Source organism: Scyliorhinus canicula, chromosome 3 (genome assembly GCF_902713615.1).
Source record: "Scyliorhinus canicula chromosome 3, sScyCan1.1, whole genome shotgun sequence".
Taxonomy (NCBI): Eukaryota; Metazoa; Chordata; class Chondrichthyes; order Carcharhiniformes; family Scyliorhinidae; genus Scyliorhinus; species Scyliorhinus canicula.
Genome location: NC_052148.1, coordinates 134,043,401 through 134,069,150, shown reverse-complemented (window position 1 = coordinate 134,069,150; position 25,750 = coordinate 134,043,401). Strand labels below are relative to the sequence as shown.

The window sequence follows — 25,750 nt, the reverse complement described above, 5'->3', positions numbered from 1 at the left end:
ACGGTTAATTTACTCATCAAGCCTACATAACTTTGTCCTTATCCACACAGGCCGTATGAACCTCATTACAAGGGCAAAGGCCAGAGAAATATAGAAAATAGGAGTAGGCCATTTGCTCCTTCGAGCCTGCTCTGCCATTCATCATTAACATGGTTTATCATCCAACTCAGTAACCTGTTCCCACTTTCCCTCCATATCTTTTGATCCCTTTAGCCAATAACTATATCTAATTCTTTCTTGAAAACATACAATGTTTTGGCCACAACTGGTTTCTGCGGTCTCGAATTCCAAGGCTCACCACTCTCTGGGTGAAGAGATTTCTCCTCCTCTCAGTCCTAAATGGTTTACCCTGTATTCGTAGACTGTGACCCCCTGGTTAAGGGTCCCCAACCATCGGGAACATCTTCCTGCATCTACTTGCCTAGCCTTATTGAAATTTTATAGCTTTCTATGAAACACCCCATCATTCTTCTGAACTCCAGCCAATATAATCCAAATTGATCCAACCTTTCTGCATACGTTAGTCCCAACATCGCAGGAGTCACTCTCTCTTTAGGAAGAACATCCTTCTTCAGAGAAGGAGACCAAAACTGCACACAATATTCCAGGTGTGGTCTCACCAAGGCCCTGTATCATTGCAGCAAGATATCCCTGCTCCTGTACTCAAATTTTCTCGCTATGAAGGCCAATATGACATTTGCCTTCTTTATCGCCTGCAGCACCTGCAGCTACTTTCAGTGACTGATGTACAAGGACATCCAGGTCTTGTTGCACATTCCCCTCTCTCAATCTGTAGCCATTCAGATAATAATGTGCCTTCCTGTTTTAGCTACCAAAGTGGACAACCTCACATTAACCACTCAAGATGGGTCACGTTTAAAAAAATTATTTCATCAGATAGACATTGATGGCAAGGCCAGCATTTGTTGTTCATTCCTAATTGTCCTTGACATGACTAAGTTGCGAGACCATTCAAAAGGCAGTTAAGAAACAACCACCATGTGGGTCCAGAGTCATATGTAGGCCAGACCGGAAAAGGACGGCAGATTTTTCTCCCAAAAGGACATTAGTGAACCAGATGGGTTTACAAAACAATCAATGACAATTCTTATGGTCGCCATTACTGAGATTAACGTCAATTCCAGACAACTGACCAAATTTAAACTCCATCAGCTGCCATGGTGGGATTTGAAACCAGGTACCCAGAGCATTATTTTAGGCCTTCAGATTAATAGTCCAGTAGACATTACCACTACACCACCAGGTCCCATTTCACCATTTGTGATAGGGAATGCAGAAATCCACTCCTTGAAATAGTCGTCAAACAAAAAATTATTTCTATGATTAAACAGTTAATTCTATCTTCACTGTGAATGTGGCTCTGTTTTCAGTTTCAATGATCACCATTTACCTTAAGTTTGTCATGAGAAGTATATGGAGCCTCTGGAGCATAGATTCTGAAGATATCAGCCAGACAGCATGCCACAAGCAGACGAACATCTTTATTGGGGTTCCTGAGAAAGAATTCCGAAGCCAAATGCAAAGCCAATGGAAGGTATTGTTGTTTTTCATCTTCAGAGTCCTGGTCCATATCCATGAATGTTTTAACCACCATCTGTATGGTAACAGTGAACACATTGTCAAGCTCACATTCCCAAATTAAGTTTAAATTATTTTTTTACAAGTGACAGCAAAAAGAGAAAGAAAACAGGCTGAACACCGAAAGGATGCATGGCACAAATTAACCCTCAAAGTATAATTTTAAATGTTTATGTAGGAATGCATACAAGAGAAGAATAAATGAATTACACAGCAAAACCATTCAGGTGTAGAAATGCTACACGCAGATCAATCTCTTTTAGACTTTGAATACATAATATCCCATTATGTGACTTACCTTTGTCAATAACGATGTGTAATTATACCATGCCATTAATAAAATAAACTGCCCCAATGTATTTCACAGAGCCATTAAAAAGCAAACAGTCCAACAAGGACTGTTGTCAGAATAAGGGGTTGAGTGGACCAAGTGTGATTTGGGGAATATTTATGGGGCAGTGATCATTGTACCATAAACTTTAGGTTAGTTATGAAAAAGGACAGTGAGCAATCTAGAGTAAAAATTAATTGGGACAGTGCCAACTTCAATGGGGAGAGAAAAGTTCTGGTCCAGGTGTGCAGCAGCAGGGCTGAAGGCAAAGTGTGCAGCAGCAGGGCTGAAGGCAAAGTGTGCAGCAGCAGGGCTGAAGGCAAAGTGTGCAGCAGCAGGGCTGAAGGCAAAGTGTGCAGCAGCAGGGCTGAAGGCAAAGTGTGCAGCAGCAGGGCTGAAGGCAAAGTGTGCAGCAGCAGGGCTGGAGGCAAAGTGTGCAGCAGCAGGGCTGGAGGCAAAGTGTGCAGCAGCAGGGCTGAAGGCAAAGTGTGCAGCAGCAGGGCTGAAGGCAAAGTGTGCAGCAGCAGGGCTGAAGGCAAAGTGTGCAGCAGCAGGGCTGAAGGCAAAGTGTGCAGCAGCAGGGCTGAAGGCAAAGTGTGCAGCAGCAGGGCTGAAGGCAAAGTGTGCAGCAGCAGGGCTGAAGGCAAAGTGTGCAGCAGCAGGGCTGAAGGCAAAGTGTGCAGCAGCAGGGCTGAAGGCAAAGTGTGCAGCAGCAGGGCTGAAGGCAAAGTGTGCAGCAGCAGGGCTGAAGGCAAAGTGTGCAGCAGCAGGGCTGAAGGCAAAGTGTGCAGCAGCAGGGCTGAAGGCAAAGTGTGCAGCAGCAGGGCTGAAGGCAAAGTGTGCAGCAGCAGGGCTGAAGGCAAAGTGTGCAGCAGCAAGGCTGAAGGCAAAGTGTGCAGCAGCAGGGCTGAAGGCAAAGTGTGCAGCAGCAGGGCTGAAGGCAAAGTGTGCAGCAGCAGGGCTGAAGGCAAAGTGTGCAGCAGCAGGGCTGAAGGCAAAGTGTGCAGCAGCAGGGCTGAAGGCAAAGTGTGCAGCAGCAGGGCTGAAGGCAAAGTGTGCAGCAGCAGGGCTGAAGGCAAAGTGTGGAGCAGCAGAGCTGAAGGCAAAGTGTGAAGCAGCAAGGCTGAAGGCAAAGTGTGCAGCAGCAGGGCTGAAGGCAAAGTGTGCAGCAGCAGGGCTGAAGGCAAAGTGTGCAGCAGCAGGGCTGAAGGCAAAATGTGCAGCAGCAGGGCTGAAGGCAAAGTGTGCAGCAGCAGGGCTGAAGGCAAGGTGTGCAGCAGCAGGGCTGAAGGCAAGGTGTGGAGCAGCAGAGCTGAAGGCAAAGTGTGAAGCAGCAGGACCGAAGGCAAATTGTGGAGCAGCAGGAGCAGTGAGACTGAGATAAGTGCTTGAAGCGGCTGAAGCAGGGAGGCAGGGCCCAGAACAAGAGGCAGCCGAAGGCAGCATGCAGAGGGGTCGTCACACGTTGGGTGACTCCTGCTTGACGCGCGTATGTTTTTTTTTTCTTTTTGGGAACTTTTAATGCCCGGTCCTGGGGGCACTTCATGAAGGACTAAGAACCGACAAAGAGGTGAAAAATAAGACAGCAGCGAGGGAGAGAGGAGAGCTCGCCTTCGAGGGTGAAGACTAGCCCGGGAGCTGATAAGAGGGCGGGGGCCGGACCACTGGGTGGAGACGCACTGCTGACAGCCAGGAAGATGGCTGAGGTGGTGTCTCTAGACCTCAAAAAGCAGTTGGTAAAGCATATGGAGGTGATGAGAAAGGAGATGGCAGTGGCACTGAAGACATTGGTAAAGGAGGCAATTGGGCTGGTTTAGCTCACTCGGCTAAATCACTGGCTTTTAAAGCAACCAAGCAGGCCAGTAGCACGGTTCGATTCCCGTACCAGCCTCCCCGGACAGGCGCCGGAATGTGGCGACTAGGAGCTTTTCACAGTAACTTAATTGAAGCCTACTCGTGACAATAAGCAATTTTCATTTTTTTCATTTCAGTGAAGGTAGCTGTTGCTAAGGCGTCAGCTGAGGTAAGGGAAGAGAGTGAGAAGATGAAGGGTGTGAAGGAAGCCATATCGTGGCACAGCGATCAGCTCACCTTGATGTGAGATGACCTGCAGAGGGTGGTTGAGGCCAATAATGGGCTGCAAGTAAAGCTGGAGGATATAGAGAACCGCTTAAGATGACAACATTTAAGGATTGTGGGCCTGCCCGAGGGGCAGAGGGCCTGAGGCCGACTCAGTACTTTCCCAAGATGTTGGCAGAACTGATGGCGGAGGGAGAAGAACCCTCTCAGCATGAATTGGACCGTGTTCATCGGTCGCTGAGGCCCAAGCCCAAATTAAACGAGCCGCCAAGAGCAGTGATTATCTGTTTTCGCAGATATCACATGAAAGAGAAGGTATTGAACTGGGCAAAGAAGGAGCGAGAGGTGCAATGGGCTGGTGCCAATGTTCGTATCTATCAGGGCTTGATGGTGGAACTGGCAAAGCAGCTTTCGGCCAAGTGAAGGCGGCATTGTACGACAGTGGAGTGCGAATTGGAGTGACGCATCCGGCAAAACTAAGGGTGCCGTACAACTCCAGCGACTTTTATTTTGAGACGGTGGAGGCAGCGGAGGCATTTATGAAGGCAGAAGGCTTGGGACGGAAATAAATAGTGGAAGATGTATATATATAACTTTGAATAATGTTCCTGCTTCATCCTGTTACAGAGGTTAAACTTTTTTTTGTTGTTGTTCTTTGTAGCTTTGACTCATGTTCTTACTTCATGCTGTTATAGAGGTTAAAAACTTTTGTTGCTGTTCTTTGGAGCGATGTTTTTATTTCATGAAAAGTATGTATTTTTAAAATAAATTTAGAGTACTCTATTTTTTTTCCAATTAAGGGACAATTTAGCATGGCCAATCCACCTAACCTACACATCTTTGGGCTGTGGGGGTAAAACCCAGACAGACACAGGGAGAATGTGCAAACTCCATATGGGAAAGTATATATTTGATTGCTTTTGAGAAGTTTTACGAGAGATTGTATCGGCCAGAGCCACCTGGGGAGGACTGGAGAGGCAGGAATTCCTGGATGGTTTGGAATACCCATGGTTGGGGGAGGGGCATGGCCATATTGGAGGGGGCGACAGCGAGCGGAGCAGGAGATAAAAGATGTGATTGGGAGGATGCCGTTGGGGAAGGTAGCAGGGCCAGATGGGTCGCCAGTGGAGTATTACAAGGAATTTAAAGTTGGCACCGCTGATGGTGGGGATGTTTGAGGGGGCGATAGGGAACAGGGTGTTGCCACAGAGTTTGGGGCAGGCATCGATCTCCCTGTTGCTCAAGAAGGGTAAGGATCCGACAGAATGTGAGTCGTATCGGCCCATATAATTTTTTAATGTGGCCGCAAAGTTGTTGCCGAAGGTATTGGCGGGTAGCTTGGAGGAGTGCCTCCCAAAGGTGATTGTGGTACATCAGACGGGGTTTCTGAAGGGGAGCAGCTCTTTTCGAACATTAGGAGGATATTGAATGTGGTTATGATGCCGGCGGAGGGGAGGGAGACAGAGGTGGTTGTGGCATTGCATGCCGAGAAGGCGTTTGACCGAGTAGAGGTGGGTATTTGATGGCAGTTTGAGATTGAGCCACAATTTGTAGATTGGGTAAGGCTGCTGTACAGGGAGCCGAGGGAGAGGGTCTGCACGAATAACATGAATTTGGGATATTTTGCTCTGCACTATGGGATCAGGCACGGATGTCCTATGCACCCCCCACCACCCCTGTTGTTTGTGCTGGCGATTGAGCCGTTGGCCATCACATTGTGAAGTTTGGTGGTGTGGAAAAGGATAGTGTTTGTGGTGGTGGTGGTGGGGGAGGGGAGGAGAGAGAGAGAGAGAGAGAGAGAGAGAGAGAGAGAGAGAGAGAGAGAGAGAGAGAGAGAGAGAGAGAGAGAGAGAGAGAGAGAGAGAGCGCATCGGGTACCTTTATATGAGTGTGACTTGCTGTTGCGTGTATCGGAACCGAGTGTGGCGATGGGGGGCATATTGGAGCTGTTTTGAGTGTTTGGGACTTTTTGGGATATAAACCTAATTTAGAGATTTAGAGAAAGGTGAATATTTTGTAGTGTCGCGGCCAGGGGTGGGGAGGAGCTGCCATTCCATAGGGCGGGGACTCACTTTAGATATCTGGGGGTGCAGGTGGCACGGGATGGGGTGGGGGCTCCATAGGGATAACATTAGTAGTCTGGTGGGGTGGGTATAAGTGGATCTGACACGGTGGGATGGTCTCTCTGTCGCTGGCAGGTCGGGTACAGCCAATTAAATTAACATGTTGCCACAATTCTTGTTCATTTTTCAGAAATTGCTGATCTTCCTGCCAAAGGCATTTTTCAAGGCGATTCAAAAGATGATTACCTTGTTTATATTGTGGTGGGAAGAAAGTGGCTAGGAGTAGGACGGTGCTGTTGCAGAGAGGCGGTAGTCAGGGGGGGCTGGGTCTTCCGAATTTACTATATTACTGGGTGGCGAACGCAGAGAAGGTGAGGAGCACATTTTCACAGATGGGAGAAGAAGGGAGTCAGGGCATTAAAGGATTTGTTTCTAGGGGGCCGGTTTGTGGGATTGAAGAAGCTGGGGGCAAAATATGGGTTGGGGCAGGGGGAATCGTTGAGGTATATGCAGGTCCGAGATTTTGCTAAGAAAGAGATAGCTTTCCGGTGGCGCCGGCCTCCAACACTGTTGGGGGAGGTGCTGACGACACGGGGAATGGAGAAGGGGTTGGTGTCAGCGATTTATGGGCCGATTCTGGGAGAAGAGAAGGCACTGCTGGAGTGGATTAAGGCAAAGTGGGAGGAAGAGTTGGGAGACAGCGTGGAGGAGGGGTTGTGGTGTGATGTGCTCCAGAGGGTGAATGCCTCAACTTCGTGGCCGGGATTGGCTGATACAGCGGAATGTGCAGTATAGGGTGCACCTTAAAAAGGCGAGGATGAGCCGACACTTTGAGAGGGTAAAGGACGTTTTTGAACGTTGCGGAGAAGGCCCCCCGCAAACCACTTCATATGTTTTGGTCCTGTTCAAAGCTGGAGGGGTATTGGAGGGAGGTGTTCAGGGTAATTTCGAAGGTGGTACGTGAGGCTTGAGCCGGGTCGTCTGGAGGGCATTTTCGGGGTATCGGATCGGCCGGGGGTGCAGAGGCAGATGTTTAAGCCTTCGCCTCGCTGATCGCCCAAAGGCAGATCCTGTTGGGGTGGAGGCCAGTTTCTCCACCCTATGCCCTGCCATGGTGGGGAGATCTGCTGGCGATTTTAACATTCAAAAAGGTGAAGTTTGAGTTGAGGGGAATAATGGAAGGGTTCTACAATTCATGGGTTTTGTTTATTGTGCACAATAATGTTTGGCATCAAACATTAGGGGGTGTTGGGGGGGTGGGGTTGGTTGGGGTGGAAGGGGGGCCGGACTGTGTATGTTGTTGGTGACTATATATGGGTGGATGGTGGATTCCTAAATTCTTTTATGTTTGCATTTAAAATGTTGAGGGTTGTTTGGGGGCTGGTGGGAGGATGGAATTGTTGGCCAGGGGATTGACATTGTATTTGCTACCATTGATTGTTTGTTGGTGGGTGTAAATTTGGATGAAAATGTGCAAAGGAGAATTTTTAAAATTTTTTACAAAACAATGGACTACCTTTAAAGGTACAATAGTTCAAGTACGGCCAATGTGCATTCCCATGAGAGAAATGGGTAGGTTAAACAAAGCAACAGCCCCCTGGATAACAAAAGAGATAGAGGGAAGCAAAAAGAGGATGCAGATAACAGGTGGAAGTTTCATATTACAAGTAACAACCAAGTAGAATCATAGAGCCGCTACAGCTCAGGAGGCCACCATTTGGCCAGTGTGCCTGCTCTCTGCAAAAGCAGTTCACCAAAGACTACTCTCTCACCTTTCCCCCGTAGGACTGCAATTTATTTCTCTTCAGATAATGATCCAATTCTCTTTTGAAAGTTATGATTAATCTGCCGCCGCCACACACTGATGCAATGAAATCAAAATCCTGACCACTCACTGCATAAAAGCTTTTCCTCAAGACACCACTGTTTTTGCCAGTGTAGTGATCTTTACATGGTTATGTATATAAGGGGTTCATGGGAAATTGAAAGATCACTAGGAGGCAGCACTGGCGGGTATAAAAGCCAAATGCAAGCGGGTCTCTGCCTCTCGGTGATTAGATTGTGATGAGAGGAGGAGCATAGATCTAGCTCAGGGCTACTACAGTAGTGTGGTCAGACATAGCTACTGTATATAAACGTTGCAACCTTTCTGCTGGTATTGATCTTAAAGTAAGAACTCACGCAGTTGTTAAACTCTGTTACTCAATAAACCTTTCAATACCTCTGGACGACTTTGAGCCTTCTACATCAAGCTGCAGAACGCCTCTGCTGCAACTGGATTGAGTAACCCATGTTACATACAGTAGTACTACCAAACACACTACAGTAAGGTAAAAAAAAAGAGCCAGCACCTTATATCAGTGTCTTGTTTCCTCCCCATCTGCTCTGTCAGACAGTTCATGATTTTGAATACTTGACAAATCTCTCAACCTTTTCTTCTCCAAGGAGAAAAGCCACAAGGTGCCCAATCTAAAGTTCCTCATCGCTGGGAGTGAAAGTTTCCCCAAGCCCCAGAAGTAGAGAGGTCCCACAGGTCACTCCAGCAGATGCCAAAATCAGGAGAACCACCACAGGCCATCATCGCTCCACCGGTTTCAGGATAAGGAGATGATCCTGGACAGGCCAAGACACATCCGGGTCTTGCAAATGGGAAGGTTATAAGATCCGCATGTACCAAGACATTTGGGCAGACCTGGGCAGGCTGAATTAAATGGAACTAAAGCAGCTTTGTTTAAAAGCAAGGTGCAGTTCAGGATGCTGCACGCAGCCAAACTGTGAGTGACCTACCAGAATAGGGACCACTATTTTAATTGGGAGATATATCTCAGACGAGTCAAGCAATGCCCTGGCATAGTCATACTCACAAAATCATCACCATTCCAGCAGAGGTGGTGGCACTGTGGTACACAGGCAGGAAGGAGTTGCCCTGGGAGTCCGCAACATCAATTCTGGACTCCATGAAGTCTCATTGCACTAGGTCAAACATGGGCAATGACACTACCTGCAGATTACCACGTACTGTCTCCCATCAGTTGATGAATCAGGATTCCAGCATGTTGAACACCACTTGGAGGAAGCACCAAGGTGGCACAGGCACAAAATGTATTATGGGTGGGAGACCTCTGTGACCATCACCAAGAGTGGCTCAGTGGTCCGGCTCATGACCACGCTGGCCAGTTCCTAATGGTCCCTGATAGACTTGGGCTGCGGAACCAAGAGGGAAAAACATACTTGACCTCATCCTCACCTCAACCTGCCACAGATGCATGTGCCCTTGACAGTATCAGTCGGAGTGACTACCGCACAGTCATTGTGGAGGAAAAGTCCCGTCTTCACATTGAGGACACCCTCCATCGTGTTTTGTGGCACTGAAAATGTAAAGTCGCCATAGTTCCCAAAGACCATAGGCTGCCATTTGAGAGTTAACTGGTAGAGATTTAATCTGAGGGGTCACCACTCCTCAGGCAAGGGCTACATGGATTACCTCAGCCGGTACGGGGATTGAACGCATGTTGGTGGCATTGCTCCACATCACAAACAAGTCGCCCAGCCAGCAGATCCCCTCATGGTGGCACTATCACCATGTTAAATGGTAAAGACTCAAGACAGGGCACCCATGAGGTGCACTGGGTCCTCAGCAGCAGCAAAACTGTACCCAACCACAATCTGTAATGTCATGGACCGGGATATCCTTCACTCGATCAAGGCAGCACGTGACGTGACATCAAGGCAGCACGTGACAGAGTATGATGCAAAGGAGCCCGAGCAAAACTAGAGTCAATGGGATACAAAGGGAAAAAAGGGAAAACCTACCACTGGTTGGAGTCATACCTGGCACAATGGAAGATGGTTGTGAAGGACAATCATCTCAGCTCCAGGAAATCGCTGCAGGAGTTCGTCAGAGTAATATCTTAGGCCCAACCATCTTCAATGCATTCATCAATGACCTTCCTTCCATTATAAGGTCAGAAGTGGAGATGTTCCTGACAATTGCACAATGTTAAGCATCATCCGGGACTCTTCAAATACTGAAGCAGTCCGTGTGCAAATGTAACAAAATCTGGATGATATCCAGTTTTGGGCTGACGAGTGGCAAATAACATTTATGCAAAGTGCCAGGCAATGCTCAGCTCCAATGAGAAAAAACCTAACCATGACCCCATAATATTCAGTGGCATTACCTTCGCTGAATCTCTGAGTATCAACATCTTGGGGATCACTACTGACAGGTAACTCAACTGGACTAGCCATAGAAACACTGCAGCTACAAGAGGTTAGGAATCCTGCTGTAGGTAACTTGCTTCCTGACTTCCCAAAGCCTATCCACCATCCACAGGTCAGGAGTGTGATGTAATATTCTCCTCTGACGAGAGGAGTGCAGCTCCAACTACACTCGAGAAACTCAACACCATCACTTCCAGTGGCGGCCATGGAGTGAGAGGTCACTTATTTGGTAGCTCCTGGTCGTGATGACCTTTGGGACCTTTCCCCCCGACTTACGGGGGATTTGATCGGCACAATTGGAGTCTGGTGATGTAGAGAAGAATCCCCCACCAGTAGTCGTGGACTAGAAGTGGTCTGCAACTGAGAGATTGTTGGGCAAAGAAGAGAGTGGAATCTGCAGCACAGGAAAACATGGCGGATGCTCAGGAACTGGGATTGCCGGCCCAGTGACCAACGGAGCAGCTGGTGGAATTCCTTCAGGAGAGCTTCGCCAAGCAAAGACAAGAGTACATGGACCTGATTAAGACGGGGATTGATCAGGTGGAGCAAAGATTGGAAGCCCAGGGCCAGATGATCCAGAAGGTGGAAGAGGTGGTGGCTGAGCACAAGGACCAGCTAACCGCGATGGAGCTGATGAGGGACTACCAGAAAAGGCTGCAAGAGAAGGTGGAGGATCTGGAGAACAGATCGCGCAGGCAGAACCTGAGGATCGTTGGCCTCCCAGAGGGCAGTGAGGGATCGGATGCAGGGACATATGTGGCGCGTATGTTCGAGACACTGCTGGGTGAGGTGCATTTAATGAACCCTTGGAAGTGGACACGAGCGCTTGCGAGGAAACTGCGCATGAATGAGCCGCCGACAGCGATGGTGGTACGAATGCACTGGTTCCTGGACAAGGAACAGATCTTGGGGTGGGCCAGGCACACGAGGAGCTGTAAATGGGAAAATAACGAGCTGCGCATTTGCCAAGTCTTGGATGCGGGACTGGCCAAAAAGGGCGTGCTTCAACAAAGTTAAAACGGCCCTCTTCAAGAAGGGGGTGAAGTTCAGCATGTTGTATCCCAGCTCGTCTGTGGGTCATTTACGAAGGCCAAGAACTTTATTTTGGTTCGCAGGAAGAGGCGATGAACTTTATTAAGGACAGGGGACTGACTGGCAGGTGATGAAGGACATTGAACTTGGGGGTGAGGGGAGGCGGCATGTGGCTCAGTGGTAGGCACCGGGACTGCGGCGTTGAGGACCTGGGTTTGAATCCCAGAACTGGGTCACTGTCCGTCTGGAGTTTGCACATTCTCCCCGTGTCTGCGTGGGTTTCACCCGCACAATCGAAGATGTGCAGGTTATGTGGATTGGCCACGCTAAATTGCCCCTTGATTGGAAAAAATTAATAATTAGGTACTCTAAATTTTAAAAAAAGAACTGGGGGGGGGGGGGGGGGGAAGAGTAATTATGGTTTTGCACAGGGCTAAATCGCTGGCTTTTAAAGAAAACCAAGGCAGGCCAGCAGCACGGTTCAATTCCCGTACCAGTCTCCCCGAACAGGCGCCAGAATGTTGCGACTGGAGGCTTTTCACAGTAACTTAATTTGAAGCCTACTTGTGACAATAAGCGATTTTCATTTCATTTTCATGCACCTGTGCTGCTAAATTTCTTTTCTTTTTTTGGGCTGTGTATGTCGTGTTTTTGTACTACAGTAGTCCCCCTTTATAACGCGGGTGTTGGGGTCCAAGACAGCCACCCGCGTTGTATCCGAGCCGCGGATATCCATGATGGGGGTTTTAAATTTATTTAAAAATCTATGCTAGCGCTTCCCATTGTGAGTCTACGGGGGGCAGGGGGAGAGGTCAGACCCCCGTAGACTCACAATGGGAAGCGCTAGCATAGATTTTTTAATAAATTTAAAACCCCCATCATGGATCCAATTAAAACAGTGTCAATTTCAGCGGCCGGCTCACTTTGATCCGGAGAGGGAAGCTGCTCTCTCACTGAAGCAATCAGCCGGCCGCTGAAATTGACACTGCCCGCTGCTCTCTCCCTCCAATCAGAAACATTAAAACTTAAAAGTTGGATTGGAGGGAGAGAGCAGTGGGCAGTGTCAATTTCAGCGGCCGGCTGATTGCTTCAGTGAGAGCAGCTTCCCTCTCCGGATCAAAGTGAGCCGGCCGCTGAAATTGACACAACTGACAGTTGGGGTCCATAAGCCCCCCCGCGGTATATCGCGAACCGCGGTATTGCGGTATAACGGGGGACTACTGTATTTTGGTGCCGTTGATCAGTTTTGTATACAGGTATACAAATTTTGATCTTATTGGGGGATGGTGAGTGGAATTTTCTTCTTTGTGCTTGTTGGGAATTGTTATGTTTTGCGTATGTATGTGCGGGGAGGGGAGGGAAGGAGGTCAAGAGGGCTTGCGTGTTTGCACATTTGGAGCAGTTGAAGACGGATGTGCCAATGTTACAGGAGACACACCTGAGGATAGTGGATCAGACGAGGCTGAGGAAGGGGTGGGTTTGGCAGATATTTAATTCAGGGCGAGACTCTAAAACTAGGGTTGTTGCAATCTTGATCGATAAGTGAGTGTCGGATGCGTCGAGTAGAGTCAACGCATCCACATCATGCGCCAGGCTCAACCTGATACAATTTAAGGTTGTTCACTGGGTACACATGACAGTGGCCCGGATGAGCAGGTTCTTTGCGATAAAAGACAGGTGTGCAAGTTTTGCGGGAGGACCAGTAAACCAAGTTCATATGTTCTGGGCTTGCCCGAAGCTTAGGGGATTCTGGCAGTGGTTTGCGGATGTCATGTCCAAGGAGTTAAAAACAAGGGTGGCATCGAGTCCAGAGGATTTTCAGAGTGACGGAGGATCCAAGAGTGCAGGAGGAAAAAGAGGCAGATGTTCTGGCCTTTGCCTTCCTGGTAGCCCGGAGGCTGATATTATTAGCTTGGAGGGACTCAAAGCTCCCGAAGTGGGAGACATAGAACATAGAACAGTACAGCACAGAACAGGCCCTTCGGCCCTCGATGTTGTGCCGAGCCATGATCACCCTACTCAAACCCTATACCCGTAACCCAACAACCCCCCCCCCCCCCCCCCCCCCCCTTAACCTTACTTTTTAGGACACTACGGGCAATTTAGCATGGCCAATCCACCTAACCCGCACATCTTTGGACTGTGGGAGATAACCTGAGCACCCGGAGGAAACCCACGCACACACGGGGAGGACGTGCAGACTCCGCACAGACAGTGACCCAGCCGGGAATCGAACCTGGGACCCTGGAGCTGTGAAGCATTTTTGCTAACCACCATGCTACCGTGGCTAACTGACATGGCTAACTTTCTCTGTCTGGAAAAAAAATCAAGTACGTCCTGAGAGGGTCAATGTCGGGGTTCGTCCGGAGGTGGCAGCCGTTCGCCGACTTCTTTAGAGAAAATTAACTGTCAGCAGAAAAGCGTTAAGCTTAGATTAGTGTGTAAGAAAGCTGGGACCTGTGAGGGAGGAAGATGGCCTTTGCATTATGTTTATATTTGCATGTACACTGTTTCTTCTGTTATTGTTACAAAATCACAAATACCTCAATAAAATGTCTTATATGAAAAATAAGTGGGAATAGAGTGGCGGACTCAAGGGATAGATATGTTATGGTGAGTGGGAAGCTGGAGGTGCTGCCGGTGGTATTAGTGAATAGTTACGCACCACATTGGGGGGACAACGAGGCAGGAGTTTGGGAAGATTCCGGACCTGGACTCGCATAGGCTGATCATTTGGGGGGACGGGGGACTTTAAAACGGTTATTGATCCGAGGTTGGATCGGTCGAGTTCAAGGACTGAGAGGGTGCCAGCCGCAGCGAAGGAGCTAAAGGGGTTTGTGGAACAGATTTGTGGGGGGGGTAGATGCGTGGAGGTTCGGACAGCCAAAAACAAAGGAGTTTTCTTTTTTTTCCAATGTCCTCCTGGATTGATTTTTTTCATTTTGAACAGGGCTTTGCTGGCAGGGGTGGTAGATGCCAAGTATTCGGCGATTGGCGTGTCGGACCATGCCCCACACGGAGTGGATTTACGGGTGAGCAAGGAGGGGAGGTTTGGCACCCGCAATGGAGATTGGATGTAGGGCTGTTGGCGGATGAGGGGGTGCGCGGGCGGATGAGGGGGGCCATCCAGAGTTATTTGGAGACAAATGACACGGGGAGGTTTCGGCAGCAACGATGTGGGACGTGCTGAAGGCAGTGGTTAGGGGGGAGCTAATTTCGATACAGGCTCAAAGTGGAGTGGGCAGAGATAGATAGGCTGGTTTGGGAGATACTCCAGGTGGATAGAAGGTATTCTGAAGCCCCGGAGGCGGGACCGTTGAAGGAGTGGCAGAAACTGCAGGTCGAGTTTGGGCTGATATCCGCAGCGAAGGCGGTGGGGCTGTTGAGGAAGGTGATGGGGGGATATATACAAGTTTTGCGATAAGGCCAGTAGGATGCTCGCACACCTGCTAAGGAAAAGGGAGGCAGCAAGGGAGATAGGAAGAGTGAAGGATAGAGGGGGGAACAGGGTCTTTAACCCAGCGTGTGTGAATGTGGTGTTCAAGGAGTTTTACAGTCGGCTGTATGAGTCGGAGCCCCCATCTGAGGTGGAGGGAATGAGGCAGTTCTCGGAAGGGTTGGTGATGGGGTTGGGAGCCGATCGGGATTTTAGAAGTAGTACAGGGATCGGAAGCCATGCAGTTGGGCATGGCCACGGGACCAGACAGCTATCCAGTAGGATTTTAAAAGAAGTTTTCAGGGATGCTGGGCCCGCTGCTGGTGAGAGCATTTAATGAAGCAAGGGAGCACGGTGGTCTTCCCCCAACAATGTCACAGGATTTGATTTTGGGAGCACGTGGAGGCGGCCTCATGTAAGGGCACAAGTTTGGGGGCATTGGTAATGGCTCATCTGTAGTTCTCACTAGCCCGGTACTCCACAAGCCCAGTGGTAGTGACGCCCTAAGGCAATGGCGGAAGCATATGGGAGTGGAAGGAGTGTCGGTGTGGGCTCCAATTTGTGGTAATCACCGGTATGTCCCTAGGGTGTTCTGGAAGTGGCAGAGAGTAGGGATTGAGAGGCTGGGGGGATCCATGTATTGATGGGAGTTTTCCTTGCATGGAGGATATGGAAGTGGAGTTTGAATTGCCGGGAGGGAATGGGTTTAGTTATCTGCAGGTGAAGGATTTTGTGCAAAGGCAGGCTTCGACCTTTCCACTTCTACTGTGCAAACTCCACACGGACAGTGACCCGGGTGCCATAGAGCAGTGGTTTTCAAGCTTTTTTTTCCTGGGTTCCACTTTTGCCAACTGGTCGGCCTTTGGGGCCCACTTGATGACTGGCACAGACATGATGGACCGAAGAGCCCCTTTTTGTGTTGTAAAACTATATGACTCTATGAAAGTGCAGGAGAGTCACGAGTTGATGTCAATGTTTGAATTATGGATTAAAAAGAGTTACATTTTTCTAGCACCTTCATAACTGCATGAGTATAAAGTAGTTTGCAACCAATGAAGTAGGCACTGCTGTAATGCCAATTTATACACAGCAAGTATACACTGCTGTAATGCCAATTTATACACAGCAAGATTCCACAAACAGAAATGTGGGGGAAAAAACAGATAATCTGTTTTTATGATGTTGATTGAGGGATAAATGTTAGTTAGGACATCAGGGTTAATTCCCTGTTCTTATTCAATGTAGTCCCATGGAATCTTTTACGTCCACATGAGAGGCAGAGCCTCTATGTAACTTGTTAACTGGAAAATGGCACTTCTAGCAGGGTATGGTTTTCCTCCGGGTGCTCCGGTTTCCTCCCACAAGTCCCTGAAGACATGCTGTTAGGTAATTTGGACATTCTGAATTCTCTCTCAGTGCATCCGAACAGGCGCCACAGTGTGACGACTAGGAGATTTTCACAGTAACTTGATTGCAGTGTTAATGTAAGCCTATTTGTGACAATAAAGATGATCATTACTACACTTAGCCTCAATGTGGAGGTGAACCCACAATCATCTGATGTAGGGACAAGAGCGTTACCCACTGAGCCACGACTAATACGGAGGAAAGAATACAGAAATTTAGGCTCAGAAGGCCTTAATCATAAAGATAATCTTGCAGGAGAAGATGCAGTGTGCTAATAAATAGTTGAGGAAGATGAATCCAGAACATTACTGAAAATAAGACAACGGTATAAAGGTTTAAACTCGGAAAAGCTGCTTTTGGGATTAGAACATAGAAAAATACAGCACAGAACAGGCCCTTCGGCCCACGATGCTGTGCCGAACATTTGTCCTAGATTAAGAACAAATGATTCTACACCCCATCATTCTACTGTAATCCATTTACCTATCCAATAGCCGCTTGAAGGTCCATAATGTTTTTGACTCAACTACTTCCACAGGCAATGCATTCCATGCCCCCACTACTCTCTGGGTAAAGAACCTACCTCTGACATCCCCCCTACATCTTCCACCATTCACCTTAAATTTATGTCCCCTTGTAATGGTTTGTTCCACCCGGGGAAAAAGTCTCTGACTGTCTACTCAATCTATTCCCCTGATCATCTTATAAACCTCTATCAAATCGCCCCTCATCCTTCTCCGTTCTAATGAGAAAAGGCCTAGTACCCTCAACCTTTCCTCGTAAGACCCACTCTCCATTCCAGGCAACATCCTGGTAAATCTCCTTTGCACCTTTTCAAAAGCTTCCACATCCTTCCTAAAATGAGGCGACCAGAACTGCACACAGTAATCCAAATGTGGCCGTACCACGGTTCTGGACAGCTGCATCATCACCGCACGGCTCTTAAATTCAATCCCTCTGCTAATGAACGCTAGCTCACCATGGGCCTTCTTCACAGCTCTATCCACTTGAGTGGCAACTTTCAAAGATCTATGAACACAGACCCCAAAATCGCTCTGCTCCTCCACATTGCCAAGAACCCTACCGTTAACCCTGTATTCCGCATTCATATTTGTTCTTCCAAAATGGACAACCTCACACTTTTCAGGGTTAAACTCCATCTGCCACTTCTCAGCCCAGCTCTGCATCCTATCTGTCGCTTTGCAGCCGACAACAGCCCTCCTCACTATCCACAACTCCGTCAATCTTCGTATTGTCTGCAAATTTACTGACCCACCCTTCAACCCCCTCATCCAAGTCATTCATGAAAATCACAAACAGCGGAGGACCCAGAACTGATCCCTGCAGTACTCCACTGGTAACTGGGTTCCAGGCTGAATATTTGCCATCCACCACCACTCTCTGACTCCTATCGGTTAGCCAGTTCGTTATCCAACTGGCCAAATTTCCCACTATACCATGCCGACTTACTTTCTGCATAATCAGACTGATTGATATCAATATTTTTTTCACTTACAATGCAAGATGATTTGGGGGTGGGGTGGGGTTGTAGACAAAGGCAGCGAGTTTCCATAAAATTGAGGATATTCCTTCGGCAGCTGTTGTGAGAGTCCAAGTGTGATTGTTCTGTGCCAGGTTTAATCTAGTAGATGCAGTGAGTTTTGCAGAAACACCCAGAGACCCAGAAAAAAAAGACAGTTTTCTCCAAACCCTGTTGTCCCTCACACATCTTGAAAGGATGTGCAAACTCTCCAACCTGGTGTTTAGCGCCCCAAAGGCTCCGTCCAATGAGAGGACAGAGAGAAAGAGTGTATAAGACAGCTTGCAGGATGGGTGTCTGTGCCAGCTCCTCTACAGGAATGGGAACCGAGTCTCTTGTTGGGTGAAGCTAGAAAGCTACTCAATTTAAATTTAGTTGATTGAAAGACTTCAGTTCAGTGAAGATTCAGATTGATTGAAGACCAGATGTCTCGTTACTTGGCATCAGTCTAGTCTGCGTGATGGTTCCAAATTGCAGCTAACCGTCTGGCTTGCTGTTGGGATGTCTATCAGCCTGCAGTCCAGTCTGCTTCTCACTTCTAGGCATACATTCTCCCTTATCACCCCTCACAAAAGCCATTTGCGTGGCACTTTTTTTGTTTGCCATCCTGATCTTACCTAGTAGTTAGGATACCTATGTTAATTTCAGGGTGTGCCGCGACCCTCTTTACATCTGCCTGTGACAGACGCGCAGGTCGTGACCCCCAACTTTGAAAAAGCCTGCCATAGAGGACTATAAAATTGAACAAAACAGTCAGTCTCACTTTCCACACTGTTGGAGGCCCTTAAGGTGGTCTTTAGGGGGGAAACTATCTCCGACAGAGCGCATTTGGTGAGGACAGCGAGGGCGGAGCAGCAGAGGCTGGTGGACTCCGTTCTTGAGGTTGCGTGATCCTACTCTGGAGTTGCTGGCTAGTCGTTAAGAAATTGCTAACACAGTTCGAAATATTGTCAACTAACAGGACAGTATGCCAATTGCCACGTTCAAGGGGTATGTTCTATGAACACGGGGAGAAGGCCAGTCGTCTTTTGGCTCACCAGCTGAAATGGCAGACAGCCTCCTGGGAGATCACACAGATACCCAATTTGAGTGGTAACCTCGGTTCTACCCCATCTCAGTTCATGCGGCTTTTGAATCTTTTTTTAAATAAATTTAGAGTACCCAATTTTTTTTCCAATTAAGGGGTAATTTAGCATGGCCAATCCACCTAACCTTGGGTTGTGGAGGTGTAACCCATGCAGATAAGGGGATAATGTGTAAAGTCCACACGGACAGTGACCCAGGGCCGGGATTCGAAACCGGGTCCTCAGCGCCATAGTCCCAGTGCTAACCACTGCGCCATCCTGGCTTTTGAATATTTTACCACCCTGGCTTTTGAATATTTTTACTACTATATCTAGAGGAGTACAGATCTAACAATAAAAGTTTGATATCGTCTAGAACAAAGCAGCCCGCTTCATTGGCATCCCATCCACAAACTTAAATAATAATAATCTTTATTAGTATCAAAATAGGCTTGCTGCATGAAGTTACACACTGCAGCGCCTGTTCGAGTACACTGAGGGAGAACTCAATGTCCAATTCACCGAACAAGCATGTCTTTTGGGACATGTGGGAGGAAACCGGAGCACCCGGAGGAAACCCACGCAGACACTAGGAAAACGAGGAGACTCCGCACAGACAGTGACCCAAACCGGGAATCAAACCCAAGTCCCTGGCAGTGAAGCAACAGTGCTAACCACTGTGCTACCATGCCACCCACTTCCTCCACCACCGACACACAGCATACACAAGCTGGACTGCAGCAATTCACCAGGGCTCCTTCAACAGTCGCTTCCCAACTCACCTACCAATGAGAAGGACAAAGGCAGCAGATACATGGAAACACCTCCACCTGCAGTTCTCCTCCAAACCAGCACCATCCTTACTTGGAACTTTCCTCTGAACAGCACTGTGTGTGTATTTGCACTACATGAACTGCAGTTGTTCAAGGAGCAGCCCACCACCACTTTATGGGCAATTCAGGATTGGCAATAAACGCTGGCCATGCCAATGCCATCCATGTCCCGTGAACAAAGTAAAAACATTTTTTAGTTCTTTAGGAAATTATGGCAAAGCTATCATTGTCCATACCAAGCAAACTTGTCCTTGGAAGTCCCCAAAAAGTCAAAGAAAAGTAAATCTGGGAGGTAACCAATAAAAGATAAGTCACCGCCAGAGACAGAATCTGCGAGGAGCTGCACCTCCAATCAAAATTGTTTCTCCCCTTCTCTATAGGGTGTGGTTTAACACTATGACTTGAGCAAATTCAGTAGCACAGTGGTTAGCACTATTGCTTCACAGCCTCAGGGACCCCGATACGATTCCCAGCTTGGGTCACTGTCTGTGCAGAGTCTGCACGTTCTCCCTGTGTCTGCGTGGGTTTCCTCCAAGTGTTCCAGTTTCCCCCGACAAGTCCCAAACGATATGCTTGTCAGGTGAATTGGAAATTCTGGATTCTCCCTCTGTGTATCCAAACATGCGGTGGAGTGTGGCGGCTAGGGGCTTTTCACAGGAACTTCATTGCAGTATTAACGTAAGCCTACTTGTGACAATAATAAATATTATATTATATTAGAGTGGAGCTTCCTGCGGATGGATCGGTCATGGCTAAACTTTTGGATGGCCTACCAATCCCAAATGTCGAAATGGAGACGAGCGATGAGTTAGAATCCCCATTACACAAAGATGCTAGATATTGCTAACATACCTCAAAGGTAATGTGGCAGAAGGGCTACCTCACAATACAAGATGGGGATGGAAAGGTTGAGTGAAGCGTCCCAGAAATCTATGCCAGAGCCTCCTACACAAATAACCTGGACTAAGTTTTAATGCTAGCGAAGTAAGTTTGAAGATGGGGAAGAAGGAGCAGTCACAAGACCTCAAAGTCTTGTATAGCAAGTGCCATTTAGAGCCAAGTGAATTAAGTTCAATTAAGCAATGTATATTTATATGGAGTCTTTAATATGAAATATTCCAAGGCGCTTCACAGTAGCATTATAACATAGTACAACACTGAGCATATTAAGAGATTGTAGGTCAAATGACAAAACGCTTGGTGAAAGAGGTGGGTTGTAAAAAGTATTAAAGGAGGAAAGTGAGGTAGAGAAGCAGAGGTGCATAGGCATTCCAGAATTTAGGGTGAAGGCAACTGAAGGTATCATCACCAATGATCAATCACTGCAGTGATTAAAACTGGGCATGCACAGCAGGTCAGAATTAGATAACTTGGAGAGTTGTGGAGCTCAGGGAGATGGCAAAGATGGGGAGGGGTGAGGCCATGGAGGGATTTGAAAAGAAGTTTAAAAGCACAACATTATTTGCTTGGAACTTAACTTAGGTATGAGAGCACAGTGGTGATAGGGGAACAGAACTTGCCACAAGTTAAGACATATGATCTTAGATGTCCAAAGATGTACTGCTTAGGTAGATTGGCCATACTAAATTGGCCCTTAGTGTCCAAAAGATTTGGTGGGGTTACTGGGATAATATGGAGGCATGGGCCCAGATACATTGCTCTTTTGGAGGGTCAGTGAAGACTCAATGGGCCAAATAGCCTCCTTCTGCACTATAATGATTCCATGACTCTAAGGCCGGAATTTAACCCAGGTCCCTGGTGCTGTGAGGCAGCAGTGCTAACCACTGTGCCACCATGCTAACCTTTTAGCAGTTGACAGCTCCTGTCGTAGCACAGGTAGTGTGAACATACACTCCTCTACAGTGCAGAAGAGGGCCATTTAACTAAAGTCTGCACCGACCCTCTGAAAGAGCACCCTAACTCGGCCCACTCCTTGTAACTCCAGCTAACCTCCACCTCTTTGCATACTAAGGGGCAATTTTTAGCATGACCAATACACCTAATCTGCACCTCTTTGGACTGTGGGAGGTAACTGGAGCACGCAGAGAAACCGACACAGACACGTGAATGTGCAAACTCCAGTCACCAAAGGCAAACTGCAGTGCCACATGCCACCCTTTTAGCAGTTGACTGCTCCTGCCATAGCAAGGGTAGTGCGAACATAGAATCCTTATATTGCAAAAGGAGGCCATTTGGCCCACCAAGTGCACCGACCTGCTGAAAGAGCACCCTACATAGTCCCACACCCCCATCCTATCCCCATAACCCCACTTAGACTTCGACACTAAGGCACAATTAAGCAAGGCCAATCAGCTAACCTGCACATCTTTTGGACTGTGGGAGGAAACCACAGCACCCGAAGGAAACTCACAGTCATAGGGAGTAGATACAAACTCCACATTCACCCAAGATCGAAATCAAACACAGGTCCCGTGGGCTGAGGCAGCAGTGCTAACCACTGTGCCTTGGGCAAAGTTTTGGATTACTTCCCCAGCTAGTGGTGTGCTACAAATCTAAAGGTAATAAAGGATTTCAGCAGATTCCCAAGTTAAAACAATTTAAAATATATATGAATACGTTTTTTGCTATCTGTACTACTTTATCTATCTCAAAAAAGTAATCCCCACAAAACTTTAACACAAATACAGATGGTAATGAAGCTACTTGACTGCGTTAACGAATATAATAATTGAGAATGAAAAGGTAACTTCTGAGAAAAAAAAGTAGCCTTCGCAAAAATCTCAATAAATACATTTCTACCTTATTAACACAAATGGCAAATTTAAAGTAACACCAGTTGTATTCAATTATTGCCATTTTCCTGTATTTATTTGAATTGTTCATTCTACATTTTCTTCCTTTGCAATTTTAAAATTACATATTTGCCCACTTGTCTCCACTGCCCATTTGAAGGCGTAGCACTGTTGAATTCATTTATAATTAATTGATGCACAACAAATGACCAAGATCTCAAGACCAATGGTCATTTGGTAAATTTCTGAAATGGTTTCCATTGTCCAAACAGGAAGTAACCTTTGACTAACGAATGTGCCAATTGGCAATCCCAAGTTTTTAAACCTGACTGCCTCTCCCACCATATTCCAAGAATTATCTAGATTGCAAAAGATCCTCAACTTCATGATACCTTCCTCAGTCATACCTTCGTCATACTAAGGAAAAGACCATATCACATGCTTTTACAACTTTTCCAATTCAACAAAGTCATATCAAGTCCAAAACAGTGCATATTTAAACTAGTTTTCATCAACACAATAAATCAATATTTTATATATGTCATTGCACATCATGTAATGACTTGTAGTTATGTATAACACAGAATATAACCCAAGTGGAAGTTAATGGTCTTGGGCAATTATTAGTAGAAATGAGAATTCAAGTTGAAAGAAAAATAAAATATCATAATCTCAACTCCAACATAACGAGCAACTGGTTAGGTAGAAATCCAAAACTGCACAACACCCATTGTCAAAAATCAATCAGTTACATTAATTCTAAGGATTTCTGAGCATTCAAAACAATAACTGTCCTGCAAATTTCAGAAAAATAAGCCAGCATTTTATTACTGCATCACGTTTCCATTGAAATAGCATCAGAACATTATACTTAGTTGGGGAAAAGTCGCCCAAAGCAATATCATTGAACTTTACTTGAGGTAATGGGGATACAGGATGAAAGGAAGAAGAGTCAGAGTAATTCCCGAGTACACTATGGTGATCCACCGAGAACTAAACTCTCAACTGCAGCAAATGAAGCCTTTCAAGGTAGACTAATGTAAAAGATTGCACACAGACATCTATAATGGTCATATTGCAATAATAAACAGTTTAACTGTTGCACCAACTTGAAACAAATTATTTACATTGTTAGCTGAAACACAGGATAAAATCAGAAACTGCCAAGAGCTATGCCATGAGTTACGATTGGGCTGCACAGTAGCACAGTGGTTAGCATAGTTGCTTCACGGTGCCAGAGTCCCAGGTTCGATTTTCGGCTTGGGTCACTGTCTGTGTGGGGTCTGCACGTTCTGCCCGTGTCTGCGTGGGTTTCCTCCCACAAGACATGCTGTTAGGTGAATTGGGTGTTCTGAATTCTCTCTCTGCGTACCGAAACAGGCGCCGGAATGTGGTGACTAGGGGCTTTTCACAGTTACTTCATTGCAATATTAATGTAAGCCTACTTATGACAATAAGGATTATTGATAATATTTTGCAGTAGGGGCAAAACATTGCAATGAACTGATCTGTGCAAATTCGAAACACCTTCTTTGAGTCCAGTTCTCAAGAAGCACAAATGCTACCTGATCAGCTAAGAGGGGTGTCCAAAAATCGTGTTTAGGTTTTGTCTCAAATTAATGGGTCTCTCAGAAAACAAAGCCCGAAAACATCTTGAAAAATGACTTGAAACAAGAAACGTCTAACCGTACCTTTAGCCTTTTGACCAATTCATCGTTGGAAATTTTGTCAGTAATTTCCTTAACACCAGGAGGGTAGATGATGATTTTTCCATCTGCAGGTTTGGGTTGTGGGAAAGCCATCCTTCGAGTTTTCCCTTTCTGTAGATCACTACCGGCCTCTGCTGGTCAGACACAAGTTTAAAATGTTACTCAAAGCTTTTACCTCCACTTTTTCCAATTAAATAATCTGAATATCCAACTCGACAGACCCTCGTTGACCGATTTCGTTCATAAAGATGTTGAACGCTGGCTGCCCAGCCGGCCAGGAGACTCAGTAAAATATATTTGATGACCTTAAGGCCGCAACATGTTCCCCCGTCACTTTCCGGGCTTGAGGGCGGCCCCAAACTCCTCTCAATCGGCCTGCGTTTTATGTGAAGCCGGGAGAGAATCTGCAGAGAGCGGCGACCAGCAGCTGACCACCCCCCGCCGCCCGCTCCCCAGCTCCCGGTACCGGCCAGCAGCCGCTCCAGCCGCCCGCCAACCTCGCGCCCCCGCCACAAAAAGTTCTGGCGCACGGGCTCCTCGGGCCTATAAACTCAGGCCTCGGCAGCAGGACGCCAGCAGCAGCATGTAGGGCGGCCGCAGACCCCGGCCCGGTTATTTACAACTTGGTGGCGGCGCGGGGGCGCGAATCCAGGGGGATATTCAGCAGTATCCCGCCATAAATTACAAAGAATCGGGGACCAGGCCGCGGCCGAGTACAGACCGCGGCCGCCGCTGCATCGACTTATTTTGTTTCAATAACTTCGCCTCTCGGACAGAGATTTTTTTTTTACATGAAGAGGAGCGGCAACCCGGCCATCTGTCCGCTCCGTCCGCGCAGCGTCCCGCTCGAGTTCTGAGATACCCCAGCCAGCGGGGCGGGAGGCTGAGAGCGGGCCGGAGCCGGCCAGGCCGCGGCGGCTCCCTCCCCAGAGCTGGCAGCGGCGCTCACCTCATGAATCCCGCCGGTTCTCTCTCAGGTGTCCAAGGAGCAGGAGTTTCGCAGAGTCGCAACCGAGCGGCGACAAGCAGGACGGAGCCGGGGAACAACGGACAGAGCGGCCACAACACGCCACAGAGAGCCGAGAGAGAGAGACAGCGCCACCTGGCCAGGAGGAGCTCCGGAGTCACAGCCCGCGACCCCGAGACCGGCGGGCGCTGGCAGCAGCGACACCTACCCTGGAGGAGCAGAAGGCACGCGCGCCAGCGCCACCTACCGCGGAGGACGACTTCTTTGTCGCTTCAATGTCTCACTCGCGCTCGCGCGTATGAAAACAAGATCTCCCAGGGCACGAAAAAAAAATCAGCGCAGATCGAGTTATTGTTTCACAGGCAAAATACTGCGGAAATCTGAAATGAAAACAGAATGCTCAGGAGCTCTGACGGTCTGTGGAGAAAGAAAGAGTTAACCTTTCATGTGAATGACCTTTCTCAAACCAAAAGTCATCAACGTGAATGCTTCTCTTGACAAATACTGCCAATCCTCCACAGTATTTATTGGCACACCCACATGCCCAGTTTGTTTGACCATGGGTATACATTGCTCCCAGTTTCTGGTCCACCCTCAACCCCTTTGGATATCCCAGCAGAGGTAGATTGGAAAAAGAGCAATATTTGACTTTGAACATTCTCTCTTTTCAGATGCTGTCAGACTTGCTGAATATTTCCAGCCCTTTCTGTTTT

The 25,750-nt window shown here is 47.6% G+C and overlaps 1 protein-coding gene across 5 annotated transcripts in view; it reads right to left on the bottom strand.

Moving 5' to 3' along the window:
* The window catches only part of pds5a (PDS5 cohesin associated factor A), a 304,278-nt gene extending 279,099 nt beyond the window's left edge, over positions 1–25,179 (bottom strand). For 3 of the 5 annotated variants that reach the window (XM_038791380.1, XM_038791385.1, XM_038791384.1), the window contains exons 1-2: positions 24,053–24,163; positions 1,412–1,615 (exon numbers count right to left, since the gene is read on the bottom strand). In XM_038791380.1, the coding sequence (XP_038647308.1) occupies positions 1,412–1,615; positions 24,053–24,163 (315 nt within the window). Of the gene's footprint in view, positions 1–1,411; positions 1,616–24,052; positions 24,205–25,019 lie in introns of those variants that run through there. The other 2 variants (XM_038791382.1, XM_038791383.1) reach the window with 2 other exon arrangements.
* Positions 25,180–25,750: the final 571 nt, after the last annotated feature.